General features: G+C 50.9%; 1 protein-coding gene across 1 annotated transcript in view; it reads right to left on the bottom strand.

Annotated features, from left to right (window-relative positions):
• Positions 1-26,546, bottom strand: part of IGSF21 (immunoglobin superfamily member 21) — a 277,958-nt gene that overhangs the window by 150,084 nt on the left and 101,328 nt on the right. Inside the window, exon 2 of the mRNA XM_070379196.1 lies at positions 773-885. Within this exon, the coding sequence (XP_070235297.1) occupies positions 773-885 (113 nt within the window). The remainder of the gene's footprint in view (positions 1-772; positions 886-26,546) is intronic.

The raw sequence follows: 26,546 nt of genomic DNA, 5'->3' as shown, positions 1-26,546 counted from the left end.
AAGATGGCAGTACCCTGTCCTATGTACAGCTGGGTGCCACATGGCAAGAAAGTCAATGCCAACTCGAGCTTCTCTGGCGCCCAGCCAGCCTCGACTTACTTGTGGCAAAGCGAGACCAGGCTGGGATGCCCGGTCTAGACACACAGATATGTGTCTCTGCGGTTACAAAGGCCAACACTTGCTCCTAAGACCCCAAGCTGGTTCTCCTGTTGCCAACATCAGGGCCCTGGGCAGATGGGCATCTGCTCATCTTTATCAACATCCCTTCTCAGATCTCCTTAGACCTCAGGATGCCAGACACCACTCCTATGTGTAATCAGATTAGAAGGCAGACTACATCTGTAATTTGATTTTTAAGAAGGCAGGAAGCTGTCCTGTTCTCTCTCCTCTGCCAAAAGCATTACCCAAACCCTCATGCCCCAAACTTCACCCTTAAGCGTTCTTTAATTACACTGCAGTCAGTGCGTTCCATGCTCGTAACTAATGCTCGGCTCGCAGGGGGTCTCCTGAGCATAAGAGCATGTCAGGAACATCAAAGATGCCAGGACAAGATAAACTCTGAGGTCAGAAGGGAAGCCTGGGCAGAGGGATCTTTGCAAAGGGATTCAGTAAAGGACGGGGGTCAAGCAGAGGGCGCAGGACAGCTCAGGGCTGGTGAGGGCTGAGGGCATCGCCGATCCCAAGAGGGTCTCCAGAGAGGCTCCGGGTACTCCACCCCCCGTTCTGGTCAGAGGCACGGGGCGGGGCGGGGCGGACCGCGGAGGGGACTTACCCGGTACCACACGATCTCACGCATGCGGCCATCGGTCTTGAAGTTACACTTCAAAGTCACAGCATCACCAGCCACCACGGGCGGGAGAGGCTCAATGTTGACAGTCAAGTAGCCTGTGGAGCAAAGGGGAGAGGGTGGTGAGGGTGTGGGCTGACCCGGAGGGCTGGCGCATGGGTGGGGTGAGGGGACCTCCCTGGCTGCAGGTGGCGCTGTCTGCACTGGCGTCCACGTGAGAGGGGACGTGAGTGGCGCTCGCCCACCTCACTTCCTCCTCACTGGTGCCTCCCTGTCTGAGAACCTCCCTGGCCCTCAGGGATCCCGTCAACCCTGCAGACACTCCTTGGGATGAACTGTCCGTGAAAGCAGGCCCTGCTGACTACGCTTCAGTGTATTTCTGTAAGATGTCCCAGACCTTCCATCCAACACTACTCCTCCCCCTTCTTTTAGAAAGCTGTAACGTGCGTCAGCTCTGTAGGAAATGAACAGGCTGAAATACATTTCCAAGGGCTTCCATGGAGGCTTCAGTGGTAAAGAATCTGCCTGCAATTCAGGAGACCCAGGTTCGACTTCTGGGTTGGGAAGATCCCCTGGAGAAGGGAATGGCTACCCACTCCAATATTCTTGCCTGGAGAATCCCATGGACAGAGGAGCCTGGCGGGCTGCAGTCCACGGGGTTGCAGTGGGTCAGACAAGACTGAGCGGCTAACACTAGTGTTTCCAAACCTATTTGCATAGGTGTCCTTTAGCCAACCCTTAAACTCCATCAGCATTCCACGCACCCAGACCTTGGAATGCCGATTTGGTATTCTAGGTACTTCTGCATTTCCAGCCTCAGAAAATTTCTCCTGGTGAGACAGGAACAGAGACCCGGGAAGCTGCTGTTTTGCTTCCTGAACCCCCAACCCCCATCACACACACCTTGCAACCCTGGGCCGGGGTGGGGGTGGTGGGAGTGTGACGGGCTGACGACCTGGGAAGGAGTCTCGATCGTCCGCAAGCACAGATGGTGTTTCTCACACACCAGCTGTCCCCGGAATCCCTGCCCAGCTCCCAGGAGCCAGAGCTCTTCTCCTGATAGACACAGCCAGGCCACACTGATGCCTCCTCACCAAAGTCCAGCCTGCTGAGTCCTCTGACCCACCCCTCTGCCTCCCAGAGCCCCATCCTGAGGGCAAATAACCCGCTCCAGCTTGGCGGAGGATCGCATTCTTGGGCTGATCATCCAGGCTCATGGGATTGGCTTCCTGCGGGTTGATATCCAACCATTGATCTAATGGATCGATCCAGTCCGATTGTCTTAATGAGAAAAGTAGCCAGAATGGGCTCAGGGATTTCAGTTGTGCAGGCAACCTGAGCAGATGGGGCCCAGGGGTCTGACCCCTGCCTGGAAGTTAATGGTTACAACATTCTGCAGAAAAAAAAAATAAATCGACCTCGAGGGGATCAATTTGGAAGCTGGAGGCAGACTCAACGGTATAGTCCAAAACTTCAGTTCCCAATGCCCAGGGAAAGGGAGTGAAGTTGGGGCTCACCCCAGGTGGCCTCTAACTTAGACCAAAGGTCAGGCTCGCAGGGAGCCCCAGAGAACACCTGACCCATGAGAGCAGTGCCGAGCTAACTGGAAGGAGGGACCGTCTTCTGTCCCCTTCTCTCCTCATTTATTCTGCCCCAGATTGTGCTCCCACTTGCTCTGAGCAGGCCCTGGGCTGTATCCAGGAAGCAGAGAGGCTTGAGCATTGCCTTGCTCTCTGGGAATGGACAGTGGAGGGGCAGATTCACAACACGACCCCACTGGACCAGGGTGATGACAGGTGACCATGAGGGCGTAGGGGAGGGAAGAGGGGAAACCTGGCCCAGCCTGGATGGTCAGCGATGTCCCCAAGCCCAGTGGGCGCCAGACCGTGACAAACAAGGAGGCCGCCTGCCGGAGGAGGAACCCCGAGGGGAGGGAGGACCCTGGGGCGAGCCAAGTGTGATGCAGTAACAGTGGCTCCCATTTCCATGGCACCCGTTCTGTGCCAGCCACTGGACTCCACACATAATACACACTCACTCACTTAATTGTCAAGACAGTCCTAGGAGACAGGAGCTAGGATTAGTCCGACTTCCCACACGGAAACAGAGGCTCAGTAACCTGCCGAGATCACGTAGCTATAAGTGGCAGAGCTGGGATTCAGACCCAGACCTTCCGATTCTACTATGACTGCCATTCTGCCATGCTACACACAGCTAACGAGGGACGCAGTGAGGGCGCGCCAGCAACGTGTCCCATCCAACACAACAACAAGGGTGTGTCGCTGGGGGGAGGGCGCCCGACAGGAGACCAGGGCCTGATCCCTTCTGACCCAGCCTGACCCAAGGCCCACCTTTCCAGTAGGGCTGCCTTAACCCTCACTTTTGGAACTACAATTGAGATGAGCATCGTTTGTCCAGATGGCTGAGGCGCTCAAGACAAGAGAATGGTCCCTCCCAATGGAAGGGGACAGAAAGGACAGATTCTCAGATGCATAAATCTCCAGCCAGCCCAAGGTGGGTACGGATGGTGTGTGTGTGTGAGGCTGGCCGGGGGGCGGGGGACGCCCACTTGCAGGGTCACTGTTTCCTGGCAAGCCCCGAGGGAACCACAGGTGTGAGTCCAGCGGGCATTGGAGGAAATGGTGGGAGCTCTGGTTTTTATTGAGAATCTATTCCCTCCAGTCAATCCTAAAGGAGATCAACCTTGAATATTCATGGGAAGGACTGACGCTGAAGCTGAAGCTCCAATACTTTGGCCACCTGATGCAAAGAGCTGACTCATTGGAAAAGACCCTGATGCTGGGAAAGACTGAAGGCGGGAGAAGAAGGTGACTCTTTCCTCTCATTTTTGCTGTACAGCAAAGTGACTCAGTGACACACGCACACACACACACACACACACACAAACACACTTCTTCGTCTTCATGTTCTTTTCCATTCTGGCTGTCACAGCGTGTTGAATGTAGTTCCCTGGGCTGTACGGTAAATCCTTGCTTACCCATCCCGTCCGTAATAGCTCGCCTCTGCTAATCCCAGATTCCCTCCCCTCCGGGCCCCAGCCCCCCTTGCAGCCACAAGTCTGTTCTCTGCACAGAGTGGGGCTCTTGGGGGCTCCTCTCTTCAGCCTGTCCTCTGCTTCGTGGGGAGGACTCCTCATGGGTCTCCTGGCTCTGATCCCAGGAGAGAATGAGGTGAGATGGGGATGAGATGGTTGGATGGCATCACTGACTCAAGGGACATTAGAGCAAACTCTGGGAAATAGTGAAAGACAGGGAAGCCTGGAGTGCTGCAGTCCATGGGGTTGCCAAGAGTTGGACACGACTTAGCGACTGAACAACATTCACTTCCTGGTACTATGCCAGACACTAGGGATACAGTAATGAGAACAGGCACATCCTGCTGACGGTCCAGCAGAAGAGATAATAGCCAAAGGAACAAATGATGGGAAATGTGCCCAGCATAATGTGATCTAATACGTAATAAGCGTAATGAAGAAAAGAGAACCAGGGTAAAGCAAAAGCGAGTAATGGGAGAAGGGTTGATCTGGACAGGGTGCAACCCAGGAGGCCTTTTGAAAGAGCCAGAGTAAAGCAAAGTGTAGGCAATGCCAAAGAATGCTCAAACTACCACACAATTGCACTCATCTCACACGATAGTAAAATAATGCTCAAAATTCTCCAAGCCAGGCTTCAGCAATACGTGAACTGTGAACTTCCGGATGTTCAAGCTGGTTTTAGAAAAGGAACCAGAGACCAAATTGCCAACATCCGCTGGATCATGGAAAAAGCAAGAGAGTTCCAGAAAAATATCTATTTCTGCTTTATTGACTACATCAAAGCCTTTGACTGTGTGGGTCACCACAAACTGTGGAACATTCTGAAAGAGATAAGAATACCAGACCACCTGACCTGCCTCCTGAGAAATCTGTATGCATGTCAGGAAGCAACGGTTAGAACTGGACATGGAACAACAGACTGGTTCCAAATAGGAAAAGGAGTACGTCAAGGCTGCATATTGTCACCCTGTTTATTTAACTTATATACAGAGTACATCATGAGAAATGCTGGGCTGGAGTAAGCACAAGCTGGAATCAAGATCACCAGGAGAAATATCAATAACCTCAGATATGCAGATGATACCACCCTTATGGCAGAAAGTGAAGAGGAACTCAAAAGCCTCTTGATGAAAGTGAAAGTGGAGAGTGAAAAGATTGGCTTAAAACTCAACATTCAGAAAACGAAGATCATAGCATCTGGTCCCGTCATTTCATGGGAAATAGATGGGGAAACAGTGGAAACAGTGTCAGACTATTTTTCTGGGCTCCAAAATCACTGCAGATGGTGACTGCAGCCATGAAATTAAAAGACGCTTACTCCTTGGAAGGAAAGTGATGACCAACCTAGATAGCATGTTGAAAAGCAGAGACATTACTTTGCCAACAAAGGTGCATCTAGTCAAGGCTATGGTTTTTCCAGTGGTCATGTATGGATGCGAGAGTTCGACTGTGAAGAAAGCTGAGCGCCAAAGAATTGATGCTTTTAAACTGTGGTGTTGCAGAAGACTCTTGAGAGTTCCTTGGACTGCAAGGAGATCCAACCAGTCCATTCTTAAGGAGATCAGCCCTGGGATTTCTTTGGAGGAAATGATGCTGAAGCTGAAACTCCAGTACTTTGGCCACCTCATGCGAAGAGTTGACTCATTGGAAAAGACTCTGATGCTGGGAGGGATTGGGGGCAGGAGGAGAAGGGGACGACAGAGGAGGAGATGGCTGGATGGCATCACTGACTCGATGGACGTGAGTCTGAGTGAACTCTGGGAGTTGGTGATGGACAGGGAGGCCTGGCATGCTGCGATTCATGGGGTCGTAAGGAGTCGGACATGACTGAGCGCCTGAACTGAACTGAACTGAAAGCAAAGTGTGAGCCATGTGTGATTCTAGGGAGCGAGCACTGCAGATGGAAGACGTCACACGTGCAAAGGCCCTGAGACTGGAGTGTGCTTTTGATTCTCCAAACAGGCAGTGGTGGGAACCTTTGTGCACCACGTGTCCTCTGAAGCCCATCCGTGACTGAGGACCAGGATGAGGGTGGGGCAGGTGAGGTGCCTGCTGCTGCTGCTGCTAAGTCGCTTCAGTCGTGTCCGACTCTGTGCGACCCCATAGATGGCAGCCCACCAGGCTCCCCCATCCCTGGGATTCTCCAGGCAAGAACAGTAGAGTGGGTTGCCATTTCCTTCTCCAATGCAGGAAAGTGAAAAGTGAAATTGAAGTCGCTCAGTCATGTCCGACTCTTAGCAACCCCATGGACTGCAGCCTACCAGGCTCCTCCATCCATGGGATTTTCCAGGCAAGAGTACTGGAGTGGAGTGCCATTGCCTTCTCCGGTGAGGTGCCTAGCATGCTGGATTTAAGGAGGCGTTTACTCCCCCTGCAGGACCCCGAGTCCCTGCCCTGCCGGAGTCACTGGAGCAAACACTGGCAAACGCTGCCCTCAGGAAGTGACCATGGCTCCCACTCCTGAAGTTTCCTTCCTTGAAGTCACAGAGGGTGGGGGATGGGGGTGAATCGCTCCCAGCTGAGGACCCTCCTCTCATTGGACCCCCTGGGAGCGGCTGGGGCAGAGGAGGGGTAGGGCCAGGCCACAGAAGAGGCAGGAGGTCTCAGTTCTAAGGATTAAAACCTCCTTCCCTGGGCACATGGCGCTTTCTGGATTTCCCAGAAATGCCCCTCCCACTTTCCTGCCGCTGCTGCGGCAGCCTGCCTGGGCCTTCCTTGTAGGATGCCGCGATTTCCGCGTGTGTCACACCGGAGAGGACGTGTGTCTGTTTGCACATCTGCCTCTCCTTCTGGAAAGTGAGTTTCATTAATATCAGTGGAGTATTGAAATAAGTGTGTGAGTGCTGCTCTTTGAGTTTCCTTCTGGGCAGGCAATCTTGGTCCTCACACCACCCCGTGAATACTACTTCTCTGCCTCAAAGGAAGGACGGCAGGTCAGAGGGATGAAGGGCCGGGCTGCTGCCAGGTAAGCAGCAGAGCTGGGATTTGGACCCAGATCTGTTTGACTGAGGCCAGTCTTCCCTTTGCTACTGCTCAGAACAGTCGTGAAACTTGAAGGTCACAAGAGGATTCTGGGGCTCGCCTGTGACTGGCCGTTGTGTCGACTGCATCTTCAGCAGAGGCCTGGGTCTCGGGGGGAAGATGGCCGGGGAGAGACAGAGACTGCAGACACAGTGGTCTGGGTGGGGGCGGACCGCAGCGCCGGATGGGGGCCCGTTCCCTCCAGGCTTGAGAGCCTTACCACGAAGCTGGGCTCTCTGGGGCTTTCCTAGCCAAGGCCAGGACAAGCCGCAGGCAATGCGTGGGCTCTAACTGTTGGGTCTGGAGGCAGGATCAGTGGCTGGGAAGGGAGGGAAGAGCAGGTGGCAGGGTGACTTTCTAACCTATGAACCAGGCGAGGATTGCATCACCCGTCAACACCTGGGTCACGGGTGAGAATCACCTTCCCAAACAGACACACGCTGGAGAGGGAAGAGCGACGGTTCATGGCCAAGGAGTATTTTTGCAAAAGAAAAACACAGCGAAAGTTCTCCTCTAGGTCCAGCGAGCGTTCCTTCAGCTCCTGTTTCACAGGTTTTCATCACCTTCTGAAGACCCTGCCTTGGTTCTTTTTCTGAAAATACCCTCCCCCAATTCCTTTGCTTCTGCTACCCACAGACTTTCAGCAAGTTTGAAGTCAGTTATGTGGTTCAAGTTACTCACCCCCTGGCTCAGTCATCGCCAGGCAGGTTGTGTGGCTGCTAAGGACTCAGTTCCCCGTGTGTAATGCTGACGTCCCCCATGGTGAAGCATGTTTTAGGAATTTGCTCATCATGAGCCCTGCCCACCGCGGGGCACCCCTGAGCCTCCGCCAGATCCGTGTTCCCTCCCGGTCCCCACCGTCCAGGAAGGGCGGTCCCTGGATGGAAGTGGGAAGAGTGGGATCTGACACGTGGAAGCTAGTCAGAGAGTGGGAGAAGGTTCAGGGCGACCCTCTCAGCCAGGTGTCCCATCCGGACTGCGGTCAGAGCCAGGAGACCCACGAGGAGCCCTCCATACGAAGCAGAGGACAGGCTGTAGAGAGGAGCCCCCAAGAGCCCCGCTCTGTGCAGAGAACAGACTTGTGGCTGCGGGGGACAGGGGCGGGGAGGGGAGGGAATCTGGGATTAGCAGAGGCGAACTGTTACAGACGGGATGGATAAGCAAGAAGGACCTACCGTGCAGCCCAGGGAACTACATTCAGCACGCTGTGACCAGAATGGAAAAGAACATGAAGAAGAGTGTGTGTGTGTGTGTGTGTGTGTGTGTGTGTCACTGAGTCACTTTGCTGTACAGCAGAAAATAAACACATAGTTGTAAACCAACTATACTTCAATAATTTTTTTAAACTAAAAAATAACTAAAATCATGCATAGGTGAAAAAAGAGCCCCCTTCCGCCAGGATCGCTGAAGCAAGCCCCCGGACGGGTGGGAAGGGCAGGGATGGGAGAGATGGGCCCACGCAGCCGCCAGGAGGCAGCGGGTCCGGGGGAACAAGCACAAGAGATGAATTGTGGGCTCAGCTGGGAGGCCCGCCGGCTCTGGGACCTCAGGTGAGCCGCCCCTCTCTCTGGGCCTGTTTTTTCCCATCTGCAAAATGAGGGGTGAACTGCATTTTTGGGGTCTTCCAGCTCTGATCAGCCCATGTCAGATGTTCACTGAGCTCAAATCCTGACACCGTCATCGCATATATGACGCGGCTCCATTTCTCTGAGACGTGAACTCGTCCATGAATCAGCCACCAGCTGAAGATGGAGCTCTGTCTTCCTCGGCATTAAACTTGCCACCAATCAGCCCTGATGCATGAGCCCCCCACCCCAGGAGTGGAAACGGATTCATCTTAACTAAGCAGTTCATTATCCCGAACGGGACCATCACTCTCACCCTCTATCTCTGACAGCATTTACGCTGCTCCCGTTAAGACACATTTAGCAAAATCGCAGGCAATGTTTAGGAATCAGGCACCCTCCCAATGAGGTGGTGACAAACGGCTCCTCTATCCAGAAACTCGCCTTGAGACATCCCAGCGTTGCGCCCCTCCCTTTTCCCAACTCGGGGTGGGGGATGTGTCCAGAGGGCCGGCTCATGTCTGGCCCCAAGGGTAGAGGGCTTCTGTGGGAGGGGCAGAGGCCCACCGTGGTTTAGTGGAAAGAGGCATGAATTATATCAGGGTGATTTTATCAGTCTGCCCAGGACCGAGGGGATTCCTGGGACACGTGCTTTCAATGCTAAAACTAAAAAGTCCCCAGCAAACCAAAACAAGTTGGTCACCATAGTTACAAGCCTACCATGGCCATGCCGAGGGCTAAATCACTAAAGCTCTCCACCTGCTTCAGTCATAAGGCGACCCATCCCTCCCCGCTGTAGGCACTAGCGAGCAGAAACGCTGACTCCTCCCAGCCCTCGCTTCCTTGTGAATGCTTGCTAGATGTTGGCGCTATTTAAGATGTAACTTGTGAGATTTGTCCTGGGCTTCCTGCATCCATGGATGCCCTCCAATCCTCCTCCACCAGCAGCAGCCAGTGTGCTTTCTTTAAAATGTGCTCCCTGGCCTCAGAAAGGGCCCCCAGAGCTTCCCATCGCTCCACAGAAAGGGAGGTGAGCTGGCCCAGGCCTGGGTCTCACGGCCCAGCCAGGCCCTACTGAGTCTGCTCTTCATCATGTGCAGACGCTGACTCCTCTCCAGGCCCAGCACAGGCATCCCCTCTGTCCCAAGGCCTCACTCTGCTCATCCTTCAAGGAGTCACAGAGGTCTCACTTCCACAAGAAAGCTCTCCTTGACTCCTCAGGTTATCACAGTCCCCCTGACCACCCCTCCCTTCCGACCACTTAGGACACTTGAAGCTCCTGTGATGATATGTTCTCCGTACGCAGGGCCAACTGTCTCTGTGTCACCTGTATGGCTAGAACAGTGCCCAGATTTGCATATGTGTTGAAAGAAGAAACGAATTAATTCTGCCCACCCTCTAGACTGTTCCGTAATGAGAGCAGGTGCTGTTCCCAGGAGGGCCTTCTCAGAAGCACCTCATCCCTGTGGTCCGAGGCAGCCCCAGCCAGAGGGGCCATGACCCCAGATGCCTTCTGAACCTGCCTCTTTGACCACACCTGCTTGGACTGATGTTGACGTCATCTGAGAGCATCCTCTAGGGCTCCTCAGAGAGGTCAGGCAGGAAGCCCCTCTTGGTGAGTGGCTGCCCCATCGGGGATGGTAGGATATGAGACATAACAAAGGAGTCAACAGACAGCCCAGAGGGTAGAGCAGAGACCACAGGCAGCGGGAGCCACGGGTAGAGGCTGCAGAATCCAGGCCCAGTAGCACTTGCTGGACCCACAGGGCCCTGGAGCAGGAAAGTGGGCACCATCTAGGCAAGGCGACTGCGAGAGCTGGCAGGCTCAGGGCTGGGGCCAGAGCTGCTGCTGCATCTGAAAAGTGTCCTGTCTCTCCTGGAACACTGTGCTGAGCTGGGGTCCTGCCTCCCTCTCTTCTCCTGTTGCCTACCGTCAGCAGAGGTAACCAGGTACCTTGCTACAGATGGGTTGTGTGCATACATGCTAAGCCACTTCAGTCGTGCCTGACTCTTTGCAACCCCATGGAGCCCACCAGGCTCCTCTGTCCATGGGATTCTCCAGGCAAGAATACTGGAGTGGGTTGCCGTGCCCTCCTCCAGGGGATCTTCCCACCCCATGGATCAAATCCGTGTCTTCCACGGCTCCTGCGTTGCTAGAGGGTTCTTTACTGCTGAGCCACTGGGGAAGCTACTGGTCTATTTCCCTGCATCCCAGCTGGTCCTCCGTGCCCACCTTCACCCCGCCCATCCCTCAGATTTCATTTCCCCTTGCCCTCTGCCTCCTTCACTCCACACACAGTGAACCCTGCTGGTCCCTGACTCCTCCGAGCGCATCCCTGCCTCAGGGCCTTCACACCTGCTGCCCCCACCTCTCAGAACAGTCTCTCCCCAGACACTCACGTGGCTCAAGACCTCAGTGCTTCCTCTGCCCAAATGCCCCTGCCGTGGAGAATCCTTTTCTAATCATCCTGTCTATATAAAATTGTATCCTTGTTATTCTCTAACTCTCTGCTCTGTGCTTCTCTTTTTAAAATATTTATGACTACCGGATATATATTTATTTGTTTATTATATGCTTTGAATTCTGGTGTTCTTCCCCAAACTGCCTGCTACTGTCTATGTTTCAGATTTTTCAAATAGATGTCCACACATTCTGTCCAGGTCTCATAGCTGAATTAATGAAAAATAAAAAAATTCTGGTCTTGACTCCATTTCACCATAACCAGAAATCCTTGGGTTTGTGGCTTTTAATCACTACTTCAGATCAGATCAGATCAGATCAGTCGCTCAGTCATGTCCAACTCTTTGCGATCCTATGAATCGCAGCACGCAGGCCTCCCTGTCCATCACCAACTCCTGGAGTTCACTCAGACTCACATCCATCGGGTCAGTGATGCCATCCAGCCATCTCATCCTCTGTTGTCCCCTTCTCCTCTTGCCCCCAATCCCTCCCAGCATCAGAGTCTTTTCCAATGAGTCAACTCTTCGCATGAGGTGGCCAAAGTACTGGAGTTTCAGCTTTAGCATCATTCCTTCCAAAGAAATCCCAGGGCTGATCTCTTTCAGGATGGACTGGTTGGATCTCCTTGCAGTCCAAGGGACTCTCAAGAGTCTTCTCCAACACCACAGTTCAAAAGCATCAATTCTTCGGTGCTCAGCCTTCTTCACAGTCCAACTCTCACATCCATACATGACCACAGGAAAAACCATGGCCTTGACTAGACAAACCTTTGTTGGCAAAGTAATGTCTCTGCTTTTGAATATGCTATCTAGGTTGCTCATAACTTTCCTTCCAAGGAGTAAAGAAATTAGAACAGTTCCTGGCACTTAATAGTATAAGTATTAATAGTAGCTCAATAAATATGCATTAAATGAATGGAAAAAAAATAAGCAAATGAACATGAGGTATCTGGCTGCTTTCAAAGGATATCTATAATTATTAGCTCATTGATTACCATTGCAACCCTGGGGAATAACACCCCCAGTTTGGAGTTAAGGAGACTGAGGCTCAGAGATACGGAATGACTTTCTCGTGATCTCACAGAACCAGGCTTGGCAAGAAGGTCCTTTGATCTGAATCCACCATTCTTCCACCATCCCACAGGAGGCCCTGTCCCTTTCTTCCAAGTGGAGAAGCTGAGAACAGGAGTGGGTAGAGGGATGAGGTGCCCAGAAGCACTCAAGAAATCTTTCTTGCAGTGCAGGGGGGTCATACACCACTGCAGGATGCAGCACTTCCACATTGGAGCAGGCAGATGACTGACCGTCCAGGCCATTTTCAAGTTCAAAGCCAGCGGCAGGTTCCAGGAAGGCCGGATGATGGATCTGAGACCTCTTCTGGGACTGTGAGCGACCTGAGGCTGGATGGGTGCATTTGTCCCTTCCCGTTCGTGACACACCGTCCTCTGAACCCAGCTCTGGAGAGTTCCCGTGGCCCAGAAGTGCCTACCTTGTGTCACCGAAGTCACACTCGTTGATTCACAGTAACTAGAGAAGAGTCAAAAGCAAGGGAACACCATCTTTCTCTCAGAGGGCAGGGGCTGGTTCTGCCATCAGACTAGACGTCCCCTGAGGACAGAGGCAGTGTTCCACCTTCTGTGTCTTGGATCGCAGACGTGGTGCAGAGAACTCTGAGGACCCTTCTTCCCTGGAGAACCAGCTTGGACCACATCGAGACTTGACCCTGGGTAGGCAGACAGTCGGGTGGTGGCAGCCGCTCCACCTTCAGAGAGGACCGTGGAAGTCAGGGCCACAGGATTCCTCACACCACCCTCCCCTTTCCGTGGGGCTGGGGTTTATCTCCACGTGGTAACAGGAGCTCCATGCACCACCACCCATGAAGAAAAGAGGTCACCCCACCTCATGAAGACAAACACCAGAGCGTGGCACCGACGACAGCCTCCCGGGATGCTGCAGTCGTGTAGTTACTGCCGTAATAAATATTATTACAACAGACCAATTACTGCAGCCATATCTTTCAGGCAGGTGCTGGGGGTTGTGTGAAATACACCCTCCCCTGCTGGGCTAACAGGTGCCGTCAGCCCTCACCTCCTTGGCAGCAGACACAAAGGTGGGACAGAGGGTGGAGGGGGCCTTTTAAGGAAAGAAAGCTTCTGAATGAAGAGCAGAGGTTCATAGCTCATTTGTCTCCGAGACGGATCAATTCTTCCTCTCCAATGGCTCTCAGAAGTTGTCTGCCCTCCCCGATCCTGCCTTGGTGTGGGCCCTCAGACGTCCGCCCAGGGCCTGCACAGGCCCCTTGCTGGTCCCCAGCCTCCAGCCCCGTCCCTCCGATGCCTCCACCACACTGGTGTCTCCACGACATTTCTCAAATGCATATGTGGCGACGCCACCTCTCTGGTTAATGTCATGCAATTTCCCCACCCCACTGCCTTCCAATTCAGGATCAAGTTCCGCTTCTGTCATGGCCAACCGGGCCCCTAATGATCTGGCCTCTCTCAGCCTCTCCAACTCAATCAGTCTCTCCCTGTGCTTGCGCCATCCACGCCCCAGCCCTCCCAGACGTTCTCAGGCTCTTCTTTTAGCCCGTGACGTTTCCTCTTCCCAGGCTGCCCTTTTGCTCTCAGCGTACTGGGGAAGTTTGTACACATCCTTCCAGGTTCGATGCCACAGTCACCCCATCCTTGATTTCTAGGGGTCTGACACTCCCTGGTCTAAGAACATGGGGGGAGCCCTCGTCTAAGAACACAGCCCCCTGTGAACAGTTCAGTCACAGCCGGTCCACATCACGCTGTAGTATAACACAGGCTTCTTTGTGTATGTCTCTGCCATCAGGCCGGCAGTTTCTTAAGGTCAGCGGCCTGGCGTGCATCCCTGTAGGATATCTGGCGTGTGATGAGTGTTCGGCCCGGCGGCTGCACACATGAAGTAATGAATGAACTAACACATGTGCAGTGCACAGCACAGGGCATGGTGAGTGGCAGAGCCCTGGAGCCCTGCAGACCAGGCTGCTGCCCAGCGAGCTGATGACACATTTATGACCCAAATCCTTCTTTGTCTGCACGTTGCCTTTAGAATTTAGTCCAAAGCCCCTCCCCCACACTCAGAGCCTGTTCCCTCCAGCTCATCTCTTGCCCCTCTGCCTCTTTTCAAGCTGAGTCTCAGTCATTCTGAACTACTTAGAGCTTCTGAAATATGCTTTGTCTGGCTACTGGGTCCTGGCACCCACCGTCCCTTTTGCGTGGAATACCTACCGTCACTTTACCTCCATCACGTCGATAAACCCTTCACATCTTAGTTTAGACACCATTTTCCCTAGAGGCTGCCCGACATACACCCTAACCTCACCTACCCTGCACCCTGAACCCCCAAATCCTGGGTAAGTGCCCTTCTCATGGCATCAAAAATAACCCTAGCATGTTACATGGGGTCACCTTTATTTTTTCGCCAGTCTGTCTGCCGCCACTGTGAACTATGAGCTCCTGGAGGATGAACTCCAAAAGCATGACGTAGTAACTTCTCGCTGGCCGGGCTGTTGGCGCTGAAGACACTGGATGAATGAATGAATCCATGGATGAAGAAATAAAGTCTACAGACATCTTCAGTTAGCCTCCCCTTGGCCACAACATCCAGTTCTGTTGAGGCAGCAAGATTTTTTTTTTTGTCTTACTTGATTATGGATTTACACTCTGAATTTGAACCCTGGAAAGACATCTAGATGGGAAGGCCCCACCCTCAGGCTCCTGGTTCTCACCTCCCCCAGCAGAAAGTCAGCTCGGTTCTGGGCCACCAGGGGCCTTAAACATTTTACATCTTTGCAGGGAGATGTGCCTGCCACTTCCAGGTGTCCAACGGCTTCCCAAACCTCCCAGACTCTTCTGAAACACTCCCCCTCTGTGATTTCCAGCCAGCTAATCAAATTCCTCTCTGTCAGAGGCAATAGATGCTCAAAAGCCTTGTAGTATTAATGTTTTATTCATGACATATGTATTATTTATCATTAGTTTGTTTATTTATTATTAATTTGTGTTTCATTATTGATAATGATGTGGTTCTACTATTAATAAGAAGGCTTGGGAAAGCTGTTCTGTGGTGCTTTGAAGACACCTGATGCTTCTCTGATGGATTCTCTGGAGGGTCTGGAGAGCCAGGGTGGGTCATTTTTCTTCCCAGTTTGTGGATAGGAGACACTGAGGCCAGAGAAGGGCAGAGCTTGCTCATTCATTCCTCTTGCCTCGGAGATGCAGGCAAGGCAAGGTGACGTGACCGGGGAACGGTCCATCAGGCAGCATGCCCTGGGCTGACGGCGGGGCCAAGTGCATGGGCTGCGGCAGGAGGCTGATGCTGGACCTGCCAATCAAGCCTCCATCTGCACCAGCTCGCCCCAGGCTCCGTCACCCAGGTTCACCCTGAAGTCGTCCGTGCCTCGCTTGCACAGAGTGCCTGCCTGCTCTGTGTTATGTGCTCCCCAAATCACGTTTCCTTTTCCTCCCAGAGACTCAGCCAGACTACATTTCCCAGCCTCCCTTGCAGTTTGGTAGGGTCATGTGACTAAAACCTGGCAGAGGAATATGGCTTCCAGGACGGGCCTCTAGAAATCTGTGCCATCCTCCACATCCTCTCTCTGTATCAGCTGCCTGATGGATACAGAGGAGGATGAAACCAGAAGATGGAAAAAATCTGGCTATCTGAATGACAAGATGGTATAGAATGTCCTTCTACAGCCCCCAACAGTGATATGAGTGAGAAATAAAATGCTATTGTGTTAATTATAAAAGACTAGAATACTGGAGTGGGTTGCCATTCCCTTCTCCAGGGGATCTTCCCAACCCAGGGATTGAACCCGGGTCTCCCGCATTGCAGGCAGATTCTTTACTAGCTGAGCCACCAGGGAAGCCCAAGAATACTGGAGTGGGTAGCCTATCCCTTCTCCAGAGGATCTTCCTGACCCAGGAATCAAATTGGGGTCTCCTGCATTGCAGGTGGATTCTTTAACAGCTGAACTATGAGAAAAGCCCACTAATTCTAAAGATAACTTTATAATAAATATATTGTATGTAATAAAAACAAACCTACGACAAAGAGAGTTTGTTGAAAAGCAGAGACGTTACTTTGCTGACACAGGTCCGTATACTCAAGGATATGGTCTTCCCAGTGGTCATATATGGTTGTGAAAACTGGACTGTAAAGAAGGCAGACCGCCAAAGAATTGATGCCTTTGAACTGTGGTGCTGGAGAAGTCTGCTGAGAGTCCCTCAGACATCAAGGAGATCAAACCAGTCAATCGTAAGGGAAATTAACCCTGAATACTCATTGGAAGGACTGAATCTGAAGCTGAATCTCCAGTTTTTTGGTCATCTGATGCAAAGAGCTGACTCATTGGAAAAGTCCCTAATGCTGGGAAAGATTGAGGGCAGAAGGAGAAGAGGGCATCAGAGAATGAGATGGCTGGCTGGCATCACTGATGCAATGGGCATGGACTTGGGCACACTTCGGGAGATGGTGAAGGACAGGCAGGCCTGGCACGCTGCAGTCCATGGGGCTGCAAAGAGTCGGACACAACTGGGCGACTGAACAATGACAACAACGTAATAAACACAGAATTATTACAGCCAACAGTCACTGAGGTTTTGAAGTGCTTTGTCCCGACAGTTATCCTGCTAACACACCCGCTGCTCTGTTGCACAAAGTATGTACTCAGTAGGTTCTTCATGAAAAAAAAAAGAAGTGAACAGGCAGACAAATGAACAAGTAACAGAATTAATCAGTGGGTTCAGCTGCACTGGGTTGGATACCCAGACCTTAGTTCTTCATCACAGAGTAGCACAGGGAAGAGGTTTTTATGATCTTGAATTGAAAGCTTTTTGTTGTATAGATGATAAACTGAGGCACAGAGAAGGGAAGGGCCTTGGCAGAGGTCACACGGACAATCAGCAAGTGAGGAAAGAACAGACCTCCGGCCTCCCATTGTCTTTTCTCCAAAGGCCTTTCAACTGATAGCCTGCTGTTCACCCTCTAGCACTTTCTCAGTGTCCTGAGGGGTGGGTGAGGGGAATCATCGAGTCTTTATCCCTGGGTCCGTCCAGCATCCAAAGAAAAGCTGAGAGGAAAGACAGATGAGAGACTGATGGGCTGCAGGATGCCCATGAGACGCCCACCCAGCCATGCCCATCTCTGTGGTGGCCTCTCTGGGCCAGGGCCACCAGGTCAGGGCTGACTCCGTAGCCAACCATGGGGAACCCAGAGGAGGTGCCAAAATAAAAGGAAACAGCTCCAGACTCTGAACCCAAAAACCCAGGTTCAGTTCTCATTCTCCCACTGACACAGAGGGCAAGTTCCTCTCCTTCTCTGGCCGGGCCTCAGTCATCTCATCTGAAAAGGGGGTTTATGGTGCTTATTTCTCAGGGCAATGGTGACGCTAAGATGGGGCAGGAGAGGTCAAAGTGATCTGAAGAGCGCGAATGGGAAGCTGTGGATATTGTCAGGGACCGCCAGTGCCCGGGGGCTTCCCTGATGGCGCAACGGGTAAAGAATCTGCCTATAATGCAGGAGACACAGGAGATGTGGGTTCGATCCCTGGATTGGGAAGATCCCCTGGAGGAAGAAATGGCAACCCACTCCAGTATTCTTGTCTGAAAAATCCTGTGGACAGAAGAGCCTGGCGGGCTACAGTCCATGGGGTCGCAGAGTCGGACACGACTGAGTGACTAAGCACGCAGACATTGGTGCCAAGAGGTTATAACAGCGGCCTTGGCAACCAGACAAATCTGGGACAGCTACTGACTCTGCCCCAGGCCAGCTCTGAGTGAGCTGTTTCACTGCCCTGAGACTCAGTTTCCACTTCTGCCAGGGGGGGATGATCATCCACACTTCTTAGGAGTGGGAGGGGTAGGGGAAAGGCAGACGCAGAGAGATGGTACAGGCCAAGGGCCAAGTGCAGCAGCTGGCCCTCCAGGGCAGCGCTGACCTGGAGACCTGGGCAGCATGCCCTGCCTGAGCCACCCCGCTTTTCCATGCCCCCCGTCCTCTTTCATCAGCAAGGCTGCTTTAAAGAGTTTGCTAGAAAGCTTTTGGGCCAATGACCTCCCCCCACTTTTTTTTTGGACTGGCCGGATTAGCCCCAGGAGCGTAGCGGCCGAGAAGTCACCATCTCCTGGTCGATGCTGTTTTGCTTCCTTTACGGAGGTTTTTGAAGCAAAGCACACAGAGGGCCCTTCATCCTCCGACATCACTCAGCATCACGAGGCCAGATTCGTGAGCAACGGGGAAGCTCCTCTGACTTAAAATAAAATTTAAAATATGGATGAGAGGTTATTAAGGAATATTTTAAAAGAAAAATAGTTATTACTCAAGGAACACAGTCTAAGCTAGGTTATAAACTGGTCTTAATCAGTAAAACGAGGCAACTTAATGAAAAAAATTACAATTTAAAATAGGCCTACATTAAATAATAATGCTTCATAAACACAGAAGTCCTTTAGCACATGAGAATTAATTGCTGCGCTCAGGAGCTAAAGGCACAATAAAGGAATCCTTAATTTTTTGGTCTTTCATTTTTCTCTTCCGAAAGGCAACCTGGGTTAGACTAGATTTCCTCGCTTTGGCACCAGAGGGTCTGGAAATTTGCAGAGGGAATTTGCTCAGCAACAATTCTGTTTCCTTCAACCTATTATTTTAAGGCACGGTCTGAATGAAGTGTGGCTTTTCTCTCTGGATCTGCATCAGTTTTAAATAAACACATGTGACAGTTTTCTCTCTGTTGAATCAGGGAATGGACTCATTTTGCAGAATCAAAGCCCCTGAGTTCAGAGCCTTCAGGCCGAGCGGCTCAGCTATCAGAGCAGCAGCTTTCCTGGTCCAGCGAGAGCTCGCATCTCGTTTACAGCTGCGGTTAGAAACAATCCAATAAAGCAGAGTGGTCTCATCCGGGGGGAGTCCCCCCGGCCAGGGAGACACGTGGCAGTGTCTAGAGAGGTATTTTCGGTTGTCACAGCTAGTGGAGGGGGTTGCTACGGGCGTCTATTTGGTACAGGCCAGGGATGCTGCCGAACATCCAGCAGTGTTCAGGACATGCCCCCACAGCCAAGAATTGTCCACCCCCAGATGTCAGCAGTGCCGAGGCTGAGAAGCCCTGCAATGGAGGAAGAAAAGCAAAATGCTGTGCACTCAGGACTTCCCAGCCCAGGAGACAAGGAGCGTCTCCAGACGGCAGGACCGGCCACCTGAGGCTGGGAGTGTAGGCTGCTGGGAAATTCTCCCTCAGCGTGACCCCAGCACAGCTGTGTCTAACGCCTGACCTCCACCCAAACTTCTTCCCCCTGAAATGGATCAGCTCACTCCTTCAGAGTGTCTCTCTTGCCCCCTGGAACCTATTTTGATTTTGTGATAGGAGACTCCTAGGAGAAAGTCCTTTCACGGTCACCCTTGGCAAAAAGGATTTATTCTGCAAAGTGAGAATCCAGGCTCACAGAGGAGACATTCTCAGGGCTCCCTCCTCCCAGGGGAGCGTTCAGCGCCTCCCTCCTTGCTAATCTGGCTCTGCCTGCTTGGCAGGAGAAGCAATCTGGTCTTCATATTAATACTTTACTAGATGCACACATCTTGCAAGATAAGCATCAGCCTATTACATCTGTTTGGTTATAGAGCGCCTGCTTGTCACCTGAAGGCCATTTGGGCCTTATTTGTTCACCATCTCACTTCTTCCTTCTGGACACCGAGGAACAGATTGTAGACGTGTCACTGAGTGGAGGGTTAGGCGAGGAACAAGGAGTTGCGGGGGGTGGGGGGGGTGATGAGCTGGAGACATTTGATTCCCATTCTCCAGGGCTCAAGTGTCCTGCTTCCTAGAGGGGGTGGAAAGGCATGGGATCCCTAAGCAAGAGATGTGTGGACCATGGGCCAATTTATCATCAGGACAAGAATCAAGAACAAGACAGGGAACTCTCCAACAACTGGATAGTTTTAGCTCAACTTACAAAAGAATGCTGAATCTACCGTGGGCAAGTATTAGGTAAGTCCTGCCCAACCAGCCAGCCTTTCCAGTAGGAAAGGGCTTGAGGCAATCCGTAAAAACAGACCAGAATCTTGCTCTACCACTTCCTAACTCTATGCCCTTGGAATATGGCGCATCAGTCTTCTTATCTATTAAGCAGGAATCTGATGTGGACCTCCCAGGGCTGGAGATAATAGAGGTACAGAGCTAACGTGCGTCTGAATATGTGATTGATGTTACCACTGTTAGAACGACTCTATTTCTTTTTATAGGTATAATTTACAGTAAAATGCTGTAATAAGATGTAGTAAAATCTCACTTACACACCCAGATGAACCACCACCTAAATGAAAATATAAACCATTCCCAGGACCCCATCACTATCTCTCATGCTCTCCAGGCATTCCCGCTCACCAGCCCCAAGGATGACCTCTATTCTGGCTTCTCCATCCTAGATTAGCTTTGCTTCCTCCCGACCCTCCTATATAAATAGAATCATGCAAGAGGTGCCCTTTGGTGTCTGGCTACTTTTCCTCAGCACAATGCTTTTGACATTCATCTACGTGTTGCATTTATCCTGAGTTTGTGCTTTTAAAAATGTTTCCTGGGTGGTATTCTGTTGTATGAAATGCCACAATCCGTTTATCCATTTGATCATCGAGGGACATTTAGGTGGTTTCCAGTTTGGGGATATTATAAATAAAACCTATAGTTGTCATTAAAATATTAGGCCTAGACCCAAGGGACAACTGGTCAACCCCTTTCTTCCCTAGGGAACTGATGCCTGCCCTTGGCCAGCTCCCAGGCAGAGAGGCCCTCTGCTGAGTTACGAAGGTGAGTTTGCCTTCAGCATGCCCACCCAACCCTCTGTACCCTTGCCCTTCCTCCCAAGGGCACTGGGGGCAGCCCTTAAGAATCTTGACCACTCACATGCCTTTGATGTGCATGCTCTTCCCCCATGGTTCTCCTACAGGCATATGAAGCCAAACTATGACACCCCCTCAAAATAAATAAAGGACATGAATTTGACCCTTCTTTGCTTTTTACAAATGTACACATCGTTCTGACCTGGTGGGAAAGCCAATATCCCTATTTTTTAGGTAGAAACACAGAAGAATATCGATTCATCCACTTGTTCACTCACTGGAAAAGTATGTGCTCTTTTGGGTAAAACCCCTGCTAGTTACTGGGCCAGAGACCTGAAAAGAGCTGTGAATCGGTCCAGCTGGAGATGCATAAACAGGCTCACACGCCCTCCTAGACTCATCCCGCTTTTTCACCCTCTAGCATTGAGCACCCTTGTATTTTATCAGATCCACAGCTTGCTTTCTGCATTATTAGTCTCAGCTCCCTGGTGGGATGAAATTTTCTGTTAGTTGTTTTTTTTTTTTAATCCTTCCATAATACACAAGTTACTCGGTCTTTTTTTTTTTTTTAAATCCTTCCATAATACACACGTTACTCAGTCGTGTGCAACTCTTAGCAATCCCATGGACTGTAGCCTACCAGGTTCCTCCACCTGTGAAATTTTCCAGGCAAGAATACTGGAGTGGGTTGCCATTTCCTTCTCCAGGGGATCTTCCTGACCCAGGAATTGAACCCAGGTCTCCTGCACTGCAGGCAGACGCTTTACCCTCTGAGCCACCAGGGAAGCCAGAAGTTAGGAATACAGAAGTGCTTAATAAATGCTTCAAGAGTGCAGTAGAGGCTAGTATTGTTTGCTTGATTTTGCTCCGGAGTTCCCAGGCCCACGTTAGGGGGCTGCAGGCACTCAGATCGCTCCTGCTGTGTGTCTGTGCTCAGTTGCTCCGTAGTGTTTAACCCTTTGTGGCCCCAATGGACTGCAGTTCACTCAGCTCCTCAGTCCACGGACTTTTCCAGGCCAGAATACTGGAAAGAGTTGCCATTTCCTATTCCAGGGGATCTTCCCAGGGTTTGAAACTGACTCTCCTGCATTGGCAGGTGGACTCTTTGCCACTGTGCCACCTGGGAAACCCAGCTTTCTGGCAAGCATAGCTAAATCATACATCACGTGTATATAGGTCAAAGGGGATTCAAAGTCCAGGAAAGACTCATTATACCCTGCTGGGTGTGAAGAAAACAGGCTGGCAGCCTTTAGGAGCAGATAAGACCCCTACTCACAGCCAGGAAGCAAGCATGGACCTCAGTCCCACACCCACAAGGAACTGAATTCTGCAACGACACTAACCAGGTCAGAAGTGGGTTCTCCCGCAGAGCTTCCAGATGAGAGCCCGGTCAGCCAACCCCTTGGTTTTGACTTGTGCAGAGAACTAAGCCTGGGCGACAGGGACTTCTGACCTACAGAAATGTGTTGTTATAAGCTGCTGAGTTTGTCCAATTTGTTAGGTAGCAATAAAAGCTAACATAATATGTTTGGGGCTTTCTGGGTGGCTCAGCAGCAAAGAATCCACCTGCAATGTAGGTCACACTGGTTTGATCCCTGGGTTGGAAGATCCCTGGAGGAGGGCATGACAATCCACTCCAGTATTCTTGCGTGGAGAATCTCATGGACAGAGAAGCCTGGCGGGCTACATTTCATAGGGTGGCAAAGAGTAGGACACGACTGAAGTGACTGAGCACATAACATGTTTATCTGAGGTTGCAATAACCAGAGATCCTTTTGAAGCATCAGTCAAATCATGTCACTCCCCTACTCCAAGCAGGCGAGTAGCTCCCATCCCTCTGGACAGTCAGGGCCAGAGCTTTGCTGCTGTCCAGAGAAGTCTGGCCGGACTCTCACTACCTTACTTCTCACCGCCTCCTCTCACTCACTCCATTTCAGCCACGCTGCCCTCCTTGGTTCTCCATAAACATCACAAGCTCATTCCTGCCTCAAGACCTTTGCACTCACCACTTCCTCTTCCTGGAATACTCGCATCCCTGCTATGCACAAAGCTTACCTACTCATCTCACTTGGATCTCTACTCACTGTCCTATCCCCACAGAAGCCTTCCTTGACCATCCAGTCTAAAATTCCCTAAAATTCCCACTTATTTTTCCTGTCGATCCCTAAAATTGCTTTATTTTTTATAACACTATTTTCCTGCCTAACATTATATTTTAATTTATTCCTTTGTCTATTACCCATTATATAGACCCTCCTACCCTGCCGAATAGAATGTCAGCTCTATGAGGGGATGGACTTCCTCTGCTTTATTCACTGCAGTGTCTCCAGTCCCAAGGACAGCATCTGGGAATCATCAAAATTTTACAGTGTTTACGACGAGCTAGGCATTGCGGTAGGTATCATCTACTGCTTTAATGAAAACAACAAATCAACACGCCCATTCTTCAACATTAAGACAGACTGTCTTATGGAGCAAGATGTTTAAGAACTCCCTGAGGTGGGATCTGGTATCTTTCTCACTCATCCTCAACAGTTAGCACTTATAGCTTTCCCTAACTCTGATTCTGGGCTACACTTTGATTAGAAGCTTGCATATGGGTCACCTTGATTCACTTGTCCCCTGGTTCCAATTGGACTGTAGGGTTTCAGCAGAGCTTGGAATCAAAATGCTTGAGCAGCATCTCCTGGCTACAAAACCTGGAGTTGTATTTTATTTTCAAACCGCTTCTTGATTGCTTCCCTTCAGCATGGGCTGCTTGAGTCATGCCCCCATAGGCTTCACTTGCGCAGGGTCCGCGTCTCCATCCTTCTCTTTGTCAGTCAGATAAGAGGGAGTCGGACAAAGACCTGGATGACAAATGTCCTCTGCATAAACTGGACGGTTTTTCCACTGAGAAGGTAACTTCCCACCAGGTTCTGGAAGAAGAGACACAGCCCTGTTCTTATCAATATTTTTATCTTTAATGACTTCTCCTTTGGTGATTTCAGAAGTAACATTTGCTTAGTGTAGAAAATAAATAATACTAGAAATTGTACAGAAAAAAAAAATTCCCTCTTGTAAACCACCACACAGAGAAAGACACCGTTACTATTTTGAAATTTCCGCTCTCTTTAACATGACTCCGGGATACTCGTACTGCTTGATGAAAATGCAAATCCTCTCACGCCCAACTGTGAGGGTTAATTTTATCTGTCAACTAGAATGGGTCATGGGGTGTCCCGACTGAACATTATCTCCATTGTGTCTGTGAAGGTGTTTCCCGATGAGATTAGCGTTTGAATCAGTGGACTTGGTAAAGCTGCCCACCCTCCCCAAGGGTGTGGGCGTCCTCTGGTCCACGAAGGGCCTGAACAGAACAAACGGCAGAGGGAGGAGGAATCTGACCCTTTTCCTCCCGCCTCCCTGCTCAACCTGGGACATCTAACCTTATCTTCTGTCCTGAGCTTGGGATTTGTGTCATCAGCTCTCCTGGTTCTCAGGCCTTTGGACTTGGACTGAATTAGACCACGGGCTTTCCTGGGTCTCCAGCTTGCAGATGGCAGATCATGGGACTTCTCAGTTTCCATAAGAACAAAGTCATACATATATACATGGGCTCCCCAGGTGGCACTAATGGTAAAGAATCTACCTCACAATGCAGGAAATGCAAGAGAGACTCGGGTTTGATCCCTCGGTCAGGAAGATTCCCTGGAGTAGGAAATGGCACCCCACTCCAATATTCTTGCCTGAAAATTCCATGGGCAGAGGAGCCTGGCAGGCTACAGTGTGACACAGCTGAGTGACTGAGCACACACACACACACACACACACACACACACACACACACTTCTGTTTCTCTGGGGAACCCTGACTAATACAGATTTTGGTACCAAGAATGGTTCTAGAGGAAGAGGATTTTAAGGCGACGTTTCTGAATTCATTCTGGGGTTTTGGAATTGACTCTCCAATCTGATTAGATTTAAAGATGTTAATGACTCTATTTCTGTCCCAGTCAGTTCAGGCTGCTATAAAAGAACATCACAGACTGAGTGGCTTACAAGCAACAGAGATTTATTTTTCACGGTTCTGGAGCCTGGGAGGCTCAAGATCAAGGTACTGACACATTCAGTGACTAGGGAGGGCCCTCATCCAGCTTCATAAACAGAAATCTTCTCTCTTTGTCCTTGAAAGGGTGAGGGAGCTCTCCTGGGTCTCTTTTATTAGGGTGTTACTCCCATTCATGGGGGCTCCATCCTCATGAACTAATGACCTCCCCAAAGTGCCACCCTCTAACACCATCACACTGTAGGTTAAATGGCGATATTTGAATTTTGGGGAAGACAGAAACATTCATTCCATAGCACCAACATCATGATAAGCTAAACCTTTTTCAGACTAGCCCAGAGAATGAGAACTTTTGTAAATCCTCTCAGATCCTCTATCTCCAACCTCAGTCTATTTTTAAAAAATATTTAAAAGTGGGTTTTGAACACCCGAACTGTAAAGAGAACATTTGCGCCTAAGAAGTAGTTCCCTCGGTGGGTCGTACATGCTCCAGCCCAACGGGGAGGCAGCACGCAGCCCTGAGAGGTCACTCTGTCCATTCTCCTGCTTCCAAGATGAAACCAGGCCATGAATCAGATGGGAATTCTAGTTTTTAAAAGATTTCCCTCTAGTTTCTGTCCTTGCCCCCACCTCACCCCCATATCCCATCGTTTTTCTTTTCAGGACTTGAGAAACCAGTTCCGGCTCCACAGGCAATCAGACACGGCCTGCTTTGCCTGCATGTCTATATACCGGAGGGCTTCCCGGGCGGTACCAGTGGTAAAGAACCCGCTTGCTAATGCAGAAGACATAAGAGACGCGGATTCCATTCCTGAGTCAGGAAGATCCCTTGGAGGAGGGCACGGGAACCCACTCCAATATTCACGCATGGAGAATCCCATGGACAGAGGAGCCTGGCAGGCCATGGTCCGTAGGGTCACAAAGAGTCGGACACAGCTGACGAGGCTTGGCACGCGTGCACACGTGTTATATGCTGGATGCCTCTCCTCCTTGACTCAACCATCCCCAGGCCTCCTTCCCTTCCCAGCCTCTCCTTCCCTGAGCCTGTGCTCAGAGATGTCAAACCAACAGACCCGAGCAGTTGTGACTCAGGCAGTCGATCAGTGGTCAAGCAAGAGAAACACTACACGCCAGAGACAAGCAGGGGAACTTGTGTATCATTCACTGTCTGAGGAGGATTCACGCGCTGGCTCACTTGCGATGTCTTTAGGAAGCTGGAGAATGATTCAACAGCAGCAACAAGGACTCCTAGAGGGGTTGCCTATAGCAGTCAAGTGCACATGCTCTGGAACTCCACTGCCTGGGTTCAGATTCCAGCTGTGCCCTGGGCAAGTGAAAGTACCACTCTGAGCCTCAGTTTCCTCTTCTGTAAGACGGAGATCCTAATAGAGCCCACTGACTCCATAGGGCCAGAGGAGTCCATATTCACAGAGCGGTGTCTGACACCTAGAAGCCTTCCATACCACATGGCTTTTAGGACTGGGTTGTTACCACGTGCTAACTGGTGCCAGATGCCTTACCTCTGGTGCATGGACTGACTCCAGTCACCACCAAAATGAGTGTTGGTCACGATCGGCAGTTAAAGAAACAAGGAGCAGTACTTGCAAAAGAGTGGCCCCAGGGTTAAATCCTGCCCATCTGTTCCTGTATGGGCCACCCGCTAAGAAGCATTTTTATATTTTGAAAGGATTGCATTTTAAATGGCCATATAAGCATCCAGAGAATATCTTTGATTTTACCTTTTGGCCTGCAA

The sequence above is a fragment of the Bos mutus genome, chromosome 2 (assembly GCF_027580195.1).
Source record: "Bos mutus isolate GX-2022 chromosome 2, NWIPB_WYAK_1.1, whole genome shotgun sequence".
NCBI lineage: Eukaryota > Metazoa > Chordata > Mammalia > Artiodactyla > Bovidae > Bos > Bos mutus.
The sequence above is the reverse complement of the archived record's forward strand: the minus strand, read 5'-3'. Positions and strand labels throughout refer to the sequence as shown.